This window comes from Glarea lozoyensis, assembly GCF_000409485.1.
Source record: "Glarea lozoyensis ATCC 20868 chromosome Unknown GLAREA9, whole genome shotgun sequence".
In the NCBI taxonomy this organism is placed as follows: Eukaryota; Fungi; Ascomycota; class Leotiomycetes; order Helotiales; family Helotiaceae; genus Glarea; species Glarea lozoyensis.
The window spans coordinates 396,040-407,413 of record NW_007361004.1 but is presented as its reverse complement, the minus strand read 5'-3'; the positions used below and the strand labels follow the sequence as shown (position 1 = coordinate 407,413).

General features: G+C 45.3%; 3 protein-coding genes across 3 annotated transcripts; all 3 read right to left on the bottom strand.

Annotated features, from left to right (window-relative positions):
* Nucleotides 1-1,845: 1,845 nt before the first annotated feature.
* On the bottom strand, nucleotides 1,846-2,995 carry GLAREA_08073 (uncharacterized protein; the record flags this gene model as incomplete). Its single annotated transcript, XM_008090120.1, has 4 exons — nucleotides 1,846-2,259; nucleotides 2,312-2,487; nucleotides 2,537-2,650; nucleotides 2,722-2,995. The coding sequence occupies 4 exons, from the start codon at nucleotides 2,993-2,995 to the stop codon at nucleotides 1,846-1,848; spliced, it is 978 nt and encodes a 325-aa protein (XP_008088311.1).
* An 823-nt stretch (nucleotides 2,996-3,818) lies between these two features.
* On the bottom strand, nucleotides 3,819-5,915 carry GLAREA_08072 (uncharacterized protein; the record flags this gene model as incomplete). Its single annotated transcript, XM_008090119.1, has 3 exons — nucleotides 3,819-4,428; nucleotides 4,477-5,348; nucleotides 5,430-5,915. 3 exons carry the CDS (start codon nucleotides 5,913-5,915, stop codon nucleotides 3,819-3,821), a joined length of 1,968 nt encoding a protein of 655 aa, XP_008088310.1.
* A 271-nt stretch (nucleotides 5,916-6,186) lies between these two features.
* On the bottom strand, nucleotides 6,187-10,600 carry GLAREA_08071 (Ankyrin repeat-containing protein; the record flags this gene model as incomplete). Its single annotated transcript, XM_008090118.1, has 5 exons — nucleotides 6,187-6,908; nucleotides 7,023-7,412; nucleotides 7,472-9,494; nucleotides 9,561-9,812; nucleotides 9,866-10,600. 5 exons carry the CDS (start codon nucleotides 10,598-10,600, stop codon nucleotides 6,187-6,189), a joined length of 4,122 nt encoding a protein of 1,373 aa, XP_008088309.1.
* Between the last annotated feature and the right edge of the window lie 774 nt (nucleotides 10,601-11,374).

Below are 11,374 nucleotides of genomic sequence, written 5' to 3'. Positions count from 1 at the left end.
GCGCGTCTCAAATATTTGGAATGAGTTCTAGAAGTTTGAGCAAACGGCCAAAGCCTCACAAGTAAGACGTTCGACGGATCTGATCTACCAAATATAAACTTCTTCGGCCAAATACTCAACTCACACCACGCGCACGAGGGCGGGGTATAAATGATGCAAGGAGAAGGAACTGAGATACAAGTATATGAATGAGGAAGGAAGATGTAGTGTAAAGGTCACAAGCACGCAAAGAAGAAGCAAAAGAGTTATAGATGCATGATGAAGATGCAGGTCCAAACACTCTAGGGTGGTTACTCGGACACACCTTGTAGTAGGGACTACTCAGTGCCTTAACCTACAAGCACTTGTGTATAGTTTTTGGTAGACATGGAAAGTTTGTTTTCCTCTGATGCTACTGGAATTGATACATAGTGTAACCTGGTATCTGAGAGTGTGAGCTTGTAATCAGAAGAAGCAGCAGCATGGTCGATGATGAAGAAAATTTGGGAAAATAATGTCGCTCAAGGTCGCGAGCTCGGCGATGAGACGGTGTAGATTGGACATCTCGTGCAGACTCAAAAAGGATATCTTTCTCTGTGCTCGAGCTGTTGCGATCTGCGATGAATGACCTTAGGTTACAAGTAGGTTAGCAAGATGAAGATGGAGAAGAAATCACCGGGACCCAGCCACACTCGCGCTGAATTAGCGTCTTCACCTCCCTGTAAACACACTACGCAGAACGGACTTGAACCTTGAATCTCCCCACCTTCAGGGTTCCCCGCAATTTCAGCAGAGACATTTCAACATAGAAATCTTTTCCAATAGGAAGTTCATCTGATGGGTAAAGCTCGTCATAATGGTTAAATCTTAATTTGGAAGCTGTGCTGATTTATGACTCAGGTTCGCATTGGTGGGGTTTGTGAGTTTTACAAGAAAAGTGTATGGTAATGAAACTTTCCCAATGGCGAAGTATCAATAGATGACCTAGCCAGACCCCGTGAACACCTATTACTATAGTTGAATTCTGAGACACAGAATAAGAGAACAAACAGATAAAGGGGTTGGTACGTACTTACTTCTGACAAATGGCAGGTCTGCAAAGTAACCAAATCAAACGGCGAGGTTGCCAAAAAGGGCCTTTTCGAAGTCTCATGTGCAGTAGCTCCTAGGATTCCCCATCACTTGCTGACTCTGTACGTGAAAAGGCAAACATACCCCGCATGTCTACACCTTTCTTTGCGCTGTTAGTTGAGTCTGTCGTTTTATAAGTCGTGTAGAAACCCCATAGTTCGTGCATATGAAACTTTAAAATCCGCAATATCTACGTAAAATTTCGACGCATTACTCCTGATCGTCGCGATGGACGTCAAGTGAAGATATCAAACACTTAAACTGAATTCTGGAGACTGCAATGTAGATCAACAAGGTTGCTTCCGAAAAAGTAGGTGAGGGTGTCACCGAAAAGAGCGTTACATTTCTAGACCACATGTTTAGTAACGTATTACCGGCAATGCCACGAGGTAACGGAGCTTTGCAGAAGAAAGGTACTGCATCATTCTATCAGTAAGCTGCCAGTCATATGCTATCGTCGGTGATGTGCTGGTAAGTGCTTTACCGAGCCTTGTGCGTAAAATTACTAGAATTCGTCCGAAGCCTCATATACTTTTCTATACTTTGAAAAACCTCAAGCTCATTGGAGAGACTTTAGAAGGTCACTTGTACCTCGAGGACACATGGCACTTGTACTCGGTGCATTGAACTGACCATTTTGGTTACAAGAACCCAAAGACAACCTAAAGAAAACTCACTACTATCATTTCAGCACCTAATAGTCCCAAATATGGTTTCACAAAAAACACCTACACCTCACTCCTCCTTCCCCTCAGGCTTCTCCAATCCCAACTTTCTCCTCTTCGCCATACTAAATTTCTTCAATCTCTCATCATCATCTCTCGTCAAGTTCAGATAAGTCTCCACGAACCCAATGTTCATAATGAGCCCAATCATTCCCGCAAGTCCAAATACCAAAGATAATATAGCAGTAGTCTCTTCAAGGTTTACACGCTTCATGTTCGCGCTTATTCCCATGTAAGTCTTCTCGCTTGCCGCAGTGGTCAGGTTAAAGCAACTTGGATGGCGTTCGTACATGGCTGCTCGGTCCACAGGGTCTGGAAACATGAATTCCATTTTAGCGCATGAAATGGCGACGTAGAATGTATCTGGCGCAATTCTCATGATGCCGACAATCAATATGACCATCCATACTCTGAGAGATAGGATCTATGTCCGTTAACATTAGGAGGGGCTCTCGGCAGAAGGCATGATAACTTACAGATCCAACATAAGACCAACACCTAATAGTCCATGCTCGGTGAATATCAATTCGATGATCACGAATTCCTTTCCACGCTTTGTAGGCTGAGAGGGTTGTACAAACCAACAAAATCAACGTGAACATTCTTGTATCGAGCATTCCACCGAAAGCGTTCATACCAAGATTATACGCAGCTATTCATTCATCAATGATGGTCCTCCCACGTGATTGGGGCTGACTTACTGATATTCCCAATCATCAACAGGATAAACAAAAGTCTTCCAGCCCATCGATGTAAAGTAATATACTTCCTCCTCACAATAGGAAGAAATTGTAACGGCAGCAAAATCCCAGCAGCTACTCATCGCATTAGCCCAACTCATCAACCCCCTTAGCCCGTGCACACCACCAAATGAAATACAACTCACGAATAACACTCCACAAATGCACCTGCTGCAGCGCTCTCAAAAAGGCCCTCTTATAAAGAAACCCCTCCCCCGGACCCCTAGGACTATTCCAGACGAGTCCCTTCCCAGCATACACCGGGTCCCTGCCCGTCGCGCCCGTATACGCATCTTTCTGCCAGTGCAACCAGCGTAGCTCGGCGAGACAGAAGATAGCGAAGAGACCAGCCGACAGGAAGAAGTAGACGAGAGCAGAGGTCTTGGTGAAGCCCGTTAGACGGAGCGGCGCGCTGACCATTTTTACGTTTGGGTGGTTGAGGAGGGATGGTTTGAGTTTGTATTACGCGAGGCGGATGGGATCTTTTGTCAGGTGGTGATGTTGGGTTCCGTTGGAAGACGGAGATATAGGAAAAAGCAAATTACATAAGGGGTTTTGGATATAAATTCACTTGAAATACTTCACTCTTCACGTTTGAATAAAAACTACTGTACGAATTGGAATACGACAACTCTAAGATTTTGTTGGGAAACGTCCCAAGCAACGCGTGTCTACGGCGCAATATACCATCCGATTCATCCTAGACAATGGCGTAAAGACAACTCATTGTGAAACCCTTGACAGACTATGTCCACGGTTTTCGGGGCCCGGCCGAGGTACAAACTATACTGTGCCTCCTTTTGAGCCATAAGTACTAGTTGCTATCGATATGTGTTGACCTGTGATACTTTTCCGGTCGGTGAACGTGCCAATCGACTCGCACTCGGTTAGAGTCGTAAACGATTTCGAGGTCCAAACATGCAATTGCCCAGCAGACGCGCGGGCAAATGCTTATGCCGAGAGCGAGCAGGAAGTTCGATTGTCTATCGGAGATTGATGGCCGTGATGGCTGTCTGTCAGACATGTGCATTGTTATCTGTTGAGACAACAGTTTCGAGCGTGGCACCAATGGCGAAGAAATGATCGTAGGCTGCCATTTTGAGTATTAATGTTTTCGAATTTAAGTCTAATAGAATGATTCAATCGCTATAAATAAAGCCAAAATTTCAACTCTGGGTATCGAACGCCTCTCCAAACTCCCTCCAAGAAATGCTCAACGCTAGTCTCCAACAGAAATCCGCTCCTAATGAAATCGCAACCGCACAATCGAGAATAGCATGTTCTGCAACACGTGCACCATTACAACGACCCCAGTCGGAAGAAGCTCTGGAAGCATTCCCATATCTGCTTTGGCCTCGCCTGTAACGTCCACGTGCCAGCCATACCAGAGAATTCTCCTTGTAACCCAACCAGCGGCAATTTCGCATCCCCAGGTAACCATAGAAGCCCATAGAGTAAGGCTGAAGTTGTATCTTTCGCCGCCTCCGATAGGAGATCCGTTAGGATCGGGAGGAGGCAGTAGATCAGCCCTTTCAAAGGCGAAGTATGGATATACAGCCTTGTTATTGCCGTAATGGAGGACAAGTATGGAGCCAATAAATGTCAGCATCGACACATTTTCGGCTATGCCTCGAATAAAAACGTTCCTAGCGCAAAACTTTTGATATGCCGACAACGATTGACCGTTCATTGAAAGGATAGTCAACATGTAGTGAAAGGGTTTCGATATAGTGAGTGGTATGAAAATTATAAGAAACGAGGAAGACAAAATTTGGAGGTAGATAAATTGTTCTGGAGAGCGAAGGCGGGCATACAGAGCGCGCACGTAGGTCTGATATGTCAGGTTAAAATATCTATTCTGTATTAGTTTATGATTCAAGTCAAGAGTAAGTATTACCCACAATTTGAATATCCACCCTAGTGGGTAGCTCCCAACGCGCTCGCCATCATTACCACCAAGAATCCAGCCTACCAGTCCATCTAACAAGTGAACCGTGATAACCCAGGAATATACGTAAATAATCGTGTGAAGCGTATTGTGTGGCAAGGTCCTCAAATAGACTTCCGCATACGCCTCTCCTAGAACATATGCCATCATTCCAATAAAGAGTGCCATACAAAACCATATAAACCTGACGAAGCTCGCTGGGATCCACCGCTTTCTCATAACTCTTTGGTGCACTCGGTCTGATGCTAACACAACTTCTAGTGGAGAATTTGGATCGAATGTTGACTGCGCAACGGGTGGTCTTCGTTGACGGTCTCTGCTGGGGATCGTATCATCACCAGTCCACCAGGAAGAAGTAAATATTCTCTGCGTTTCTGATAACGACTGACGAAGCCCGAGATGGCGTTCATTATTGAGTAATATTGCAAAGGCTATCAAAAGTGGCAAAGACATCGTAAAAAAAGTCCAGCAGATCCAAGTTGTATTATGGTTGGTAAGAAATCTCGAGCCAGGAAAGAGGTAAACTGGAATGGGCGCTGCGATCGAAAATGCGGCTATCATCGAGACGGTTGTTGGAAATCCTAGGGCCTGCGGCCACCAATTCAAGCTATAGATATTGAACACCTTTGTGATCCAAATCAATGCAGTGATGTTGTAGAAGCCATAGTAAACGAAGAGGAAGAACCAGAAGTTGATCTCCACTAGGGCTTCTCCATGACCTGGTATTTTATGCCCTACGTTCCCTGGGACGAATTGTCTGCCCCTCGCGTTGTCGTCGTATGGTAATTCGTATTGTGGAATAGGAAGAGCACACCACCCTACCGCCTAGTGGTATAATATTAGTACATTTCAATATAATCAATGGAGGCCAATATCATTGTGGTAGTCGCCAATCGCATAACTCACCAACATCGCGGGCATAATGATCAACACCATCCATCTCGTCCACCACTTGTCTACAACTTTCGCAACAGCGATTTGTTTAGGTTCGATCCAGAGGTCTCTTGAGGTCCTCGTCCATTGTTTCACCACGCCGTCCTCGTCGTCTGAACTCTCGTCGCTGTCATCCTCAACTCGACCTGGGTTCCCGAACAATGATCCATAACCCTTCCGAAGATTTGGTAGTAGGCTGTTGGATCTGCCTCTTCCGCCTTGTCGCTGTGCATCCGGTACTGCTCGAAATCGACCGAGGAGAGGGGAGCTGTCATTTGTCGCGCCATGCGGATCGCGACCTTGTTGGAAAGTAAAGAAGGAAGGCATTCGATTCCTTTTTCTTGCAGCACCAAGTGTCTCTGTGGCGTGTTCCACTGGTGTATATTTACATTGTTGCTGAATGTGACACGGATTTGAGGGAGACGTGTCGCAGTTGCAAATGTATTCTTGGATGTTCATGAGTAAGAAGGGAGGAGTGAGGTGAGCGATAATTGGGGTCCGTATAGAACCAGCATAGATCTCGACTCGTGCGACCAAACCTATCACCAAACTTCCAAAATCATACATCAAACAGCAGAACGCGTTTATTTACTCAACGATACATCGTTATATGTTTCATATGTTTTATATGTTTCTGATTCTTCATTTATAGTTGAGTCTTCGGCTTAAGTCTGTCGATATTTGATATCCCAGCCAAAGCACACACGCACGCATATCATAAAAACGACTCTTAGCACAACACTGGCACGAGCTCCCTCCTATCTTCTTGACTTTCCATATCTTCCTCAGTGTTCCAGTCTAGTTCTACAGCACTTGCTCGGAAGCCATGGAAAGGAATAGTCTTCAAGTCTGTGGGCGGTGATGGCATCAAGATCAGCTCGTCCGCTGTTGACTCTCGTAGCTCTGCTACATCATTTTGCAGCTCGGTGACTTTCCTGCTAGGCACCTCTTTGATATACAAGCTTCTTGACGTTGATATCAAATGAAGGATCTCATCGTTGCCTGTCTGAATCGCTTTCTTTTTGGGTGTTAATCCGTTCTCGTCTTGTGCCAGCACATCTGCACCAGCCTCGAAAAGCTTTTGTACGGCGATCACGCTTTGGAAATCTATTGCTGCAAATAAAATCTTCTGGAGACTCACACCACCACCCTCTGATACTTTTGCGCCAGCTTCCACGAGTGTCACAGTGGTTACCAAATTTCCGTTCACAAAGGAGCTGTAGATAGCCGTCTTGCCGAAGCGGTCGACTTCGTCAAGTTTAGCATGATGTTTTACGAGAAGTTCAACGCACTTAACGTATCCTCGGATTGATGCTAGATGTAATGGTGTCTGTTTATCGTCGTCGGTTGCATCCAACAAATCATTTGCGCACGAGTTCAATAGGATTTCTATGATTCGGCACGCGATATCATCCTGATCAAAATTGCCAGTGTTGTCGCCGGTAATAGCCACTAGAACAAATTAGCATACGTTTTTCTTGTTATCAACAGATTCAAAACTACGTCTAAAAATCTAGCCACTAGGATAGGAGCTTTGAAGGGGGAGAAAAGAGAGTGTATGCGTACAGTGAAAGCAGGTCTTGCCTGTTCCTGGTTCTCTAAAGCTGAACTCTGCCTCCCGTCCCTTTTCGGCTTGGATAAGCAAGTCAAGTGATCTTGATCTTACCAGTGACCATACTGGGAGGTCTTCTACATTGATATCTATGATTGTGTTGGTGTTTCGGCCGGCGGCGTTGTCTTCAATTAACTGCATCACCTCCTCGCTTCTGTACTGCCATGCCACGATGAATGGCGTTCTTTGAAAAGAATCCACGGAAGTAAAGTCAGCCCCAAGATCAAGTAGCCTTTCAGCTGCCTCGAAATTGTCTAAAGCACAGGCACGATGCAATGGAGTCATAAGAAGATCATCCTTTGCGTTAACATCCATTGAAGGGCCTGAAGCACAGCTCAGTAGTTCTATAGTTCCCCAGAAAGTATCAGTATGATGCGAAGAAGTTGTCATGATATGTAATTACCTATCATTTCGACCCGGTTATGCTCGGCAGCGTGGTGCATTAGAGTGCGACCTCGTTCATCTTTGAGCTTAGTGTCTACCTGGTAGCTGAGAAGCAGTTTGAAGGACTCAAGCGCCCTGCCTTCAATTGATCTGAAAATCGCAGTACCCTTTCTCAGATCTCTCAGATCCGGGTCTGCCCCAGCATTCAGCAAAGTCTTCAAGATTTCTGCATGATTTTTCTTTGCCGCAAGTATCAGTGCTGATCGCCCGGCTGTAATTTCGCGGGCGTTCAAATCAATTAGCCCAGAGAACCGAGAGCTTACCAGCGTGTCGACAACACGTTTTTGTTTTTCGAAACTCGCTAGTGATAGTGCTGTATAGCCATACTTATCCTTGATATTCACATCGATGTCAGGGTGGCTGAGCAGAGCAAGTGCGATGTCTTCGCACCCTGCTTTTATGGCTACCATAAGAGGTGGCCGGTCAGCTTTCTTCGAGCTCCTTGTGTTGACCTTCGCGGTGTTCTTGTGGTTGGGTTCCAAAAGTAGCTTCACAATGGCAAAATTCTTCCTAGAAATGGCTTCAAGCATCGCGGACCTATCCCCCTTTTTATCTATATCGATCGACGCGCCTAGTTCAAGTAAACGACGCGCTACAATCATGTTTCCCCTTCTACATGCGTATATTAGTGGTGTCTGTCCATAAGTGCCCTCTTGCACATCTATATCGAGAGGCATGTCTAGCAGCGGTATGATCTCCCACAAGTCAAACCACGCACATATGTGTAGCGCGTGGATCCTTTTTCGTACATCCCACTTCTCATTTTTATGCACATTTGTCTCCCACGCGGCTTGGATGTAAGCCTGAATTCTTTGATAGTCCTGGAGAAATTGCGCGGCCTTTGCTCCAACCTCTTTGGCGGCAAGTCGAACATGATGTCCCCAATTCTCAACGGCGTAAGCTAGGAAGTCGTGTTTTTTCTCCTTCTCCGCGAATTCTTTGGGAGGGCAAGGTCTGGAAAAAGCATCAATGCTCAAATAATCGAGACATATGTTGGCCATTTCTACTCCTCCGTTTGGGAACCAAGTCTCACGCTTCTTTTCGAAGTAGTTTCTGAGAACTCTATCATCGAATCGGACTATTTGATCCGTATCTTGGCCAATTGTGATGAATCCTTTTGTCAATTTGAGTATCTTATTTTTTGCTACCAAGCGCTGTCCGTCGTGGGCTTTCATTCCCGGAATAACCGCAAGTGCGTGTTGTAGTTCTCTGAAGTTGAGATCTCGTTTTGCATGGAAAATGATTGAAAACGTCTTTTTCACGATTTGTATCTCTTCGGCATACAGTGATGCGAGTCGTTGGTTTAACTCATTTTCAAACAGGTGATCAATAAGCTCTGCTATGTCGTAATTGTTATTGTCCATCTCTTCTATCGCATCATCGATGTCTTTTTTCGAACATTTTCTGATCAACGACTTCGTATATAATTTCGCTAACAGGAATTTTTCGTGGGAATTTCTGATAATGGAAAGAACTATGTGATCCATGAGACCAGGATTCTGGGCACACACTTTACCAAGCTCCTCTGCTTCGGCCTCTGATGATTCCATATCAGGGTCCATGTCATTGTCCGTCCGCGGCATCTTCTCTTCGATTTTCTGCCTAATGTATTTCTCCAAATCCTCGTCCGGGGCGGTTATTACAACTTCAAGTTTCTTGGGAAGGCTGACTTCGTGATCTTCGTCAACAGGACATGAGACGTCCTTTCTGTGACAGTCTTGACAGATGTCGAATCGATTATTCTTATTCTCATTCAAACACGGTTTGCATGTGTAATAAACGTCAAGCGCCTTGTTCTTGCAGCTTTCAACACTGCAGTTTATTTGATTATCTGTCGATGCTACATCTCGTCTGGCCGATATCAAGAGTTTCACGCCAGCTTTCTTTTGTAGCGACTTCAGAACGAAAAGGCGCGATTCCTCCGTGGCTTTGTCGAGCCCGCTGATGACTATTTGCACACGGTCTTTCTCTTCCACTAGACGCTAGAAGAGAATAGTCAGAATCATAGTCACGTGTAAAGCAACACTTGCAAAAATAGGGTGGCTTACACTGAATGACTCTTCTAGCGCTTCCGGGGTCGGTGGCACATCAATTTTGGATGCTTTCTCCCAAGCTTCATGAATTTTGTTAGGAATCGGATCGGCTGGACCTCTGAGTTGAATTAACTGCTTAACCAAGCTGCCAAAAAGATTGTCAGGATCATGGGACTCTTTTGGTGTTTCTTCGAGATATAGTACCAGCGTAGGTATGTCTGGCATAGTCCTTACCAGATGTTCAACAACGATAGACGAGAGGACAGTCTAGGAATCTCATCAGAAGGAGGCGAAAGCGCATATTTCGACGGGTCACATACCTTGCCTGTACCCATTGCTCCGTAGCACTGCAGAATATCTAGCCTTCCCTCCTTCCAAATTTTGAATGCCGGGAGATCCAGAAACCACGTTCCGGTGTCCGCGGCTCCTCTGAGTATCTCGTGTTGCCTGGCCTGGAAATTTAGCGTAGACAGCCATTCTTCAATTTCTTTGCGTTCCTTCTGTGCCTTTTTCAACCTTTTCTCGTTACGGTCTGCATCAGTTTTATCCTCAATTCTTTTCAACCTTTCTTTGGTATCTTCTGTATCTTCCTTAATAGCTTTAGTGCCTTCCTTGATAATACTTGTATCATCCTTGATGGCGTTTTGAATGATTCTTTGAATGCTGGCACAGAAATTGTCCATGGCATTGAAGTCTTCTTCCAGGTGCTTCTTTTCAGAGTGCCATTTCAGATCCTTCCAGAGCCTATGAAGACCTCCCTTCTTTGTTTCTAATACCTTGATGACCTTATCCATCAAGGATCGTAGGCCTTCAATTGGGGAATTTTTCATCTCAAGATCCTTTATCCAATTTGGGGTTTCGCTACCCTGTAACTTTGGAAGGGAGTCCTCAAGCAATTTCATTGTGCTTTGTACGCTGGCCTGCACGCTATTGAGACGTGCTTGGACTTCAGTCCGCTCTGCAGACGCATTTTTGGCATCATGAACGAAGCGATAGAACTTCTTCAGACTTTCGGCAAGAGCAACACCATTTGCCAAAGCTGAGAATGGGTCCATAATGAGGTTGTCCGTATGAAGTAAGTTGCCGCATACGCAAACAATATGCTATATAAGATATAATGTATTCTTATACCATCCAGCGAGTATCACGGTTGTCGTTAGAATCCAATGAGTCGTTAACAACCGTTCAATGTCGGAATGGACTCAAAAGCTTTCTCGGACGTCAAGCGCCAACTTCCTTAGATAGATCAGCACTGATTCTTGGCACTGCAACCCTTCTAATTCAACCAAACAATAGGCACCGTGGTCTCACAAGTAGCATAGGGGCTGTGTGGGTGATGGGTTACACTCAAAACTCACTCGTGGTCGACAACTAGGGGTGGTGCATAGTGGTGGGGCATTGCTCACATAATTGGTGGTCAGTATGGTCGCGACCTTTCAGTACCGTAGCGCCACCGTGTCGAATCAAAACTTGGCTCGTTTTCTATGCTTAATAGAGAGTGGAAACAACAACAGTTGCTGCGACGGACAGTTGTGCGTTGGCAGGAGTAGTTAGGTGTTTCTGGAGAGGTCGCTCAATGGGGCCACCAACAACGCCAACCAACACAAAATCTACAACACCCTTGTACCAACCAAACAACCGTGATTTTCAGAGGCTAATTTCTCGCCCCCAAGCCAGGGTTAATAGAGGTACATTCGGACATGAGCGTTGAGCAGACGAGCGATTCCACAATACAAAGTAGTATATTTGTGAATCGTCTCTGGGCTGCGCTGCAAGACGATTCTAATATTGAGACTGTTCTGAGGAAGAAGGGAACGGCTCATGATATA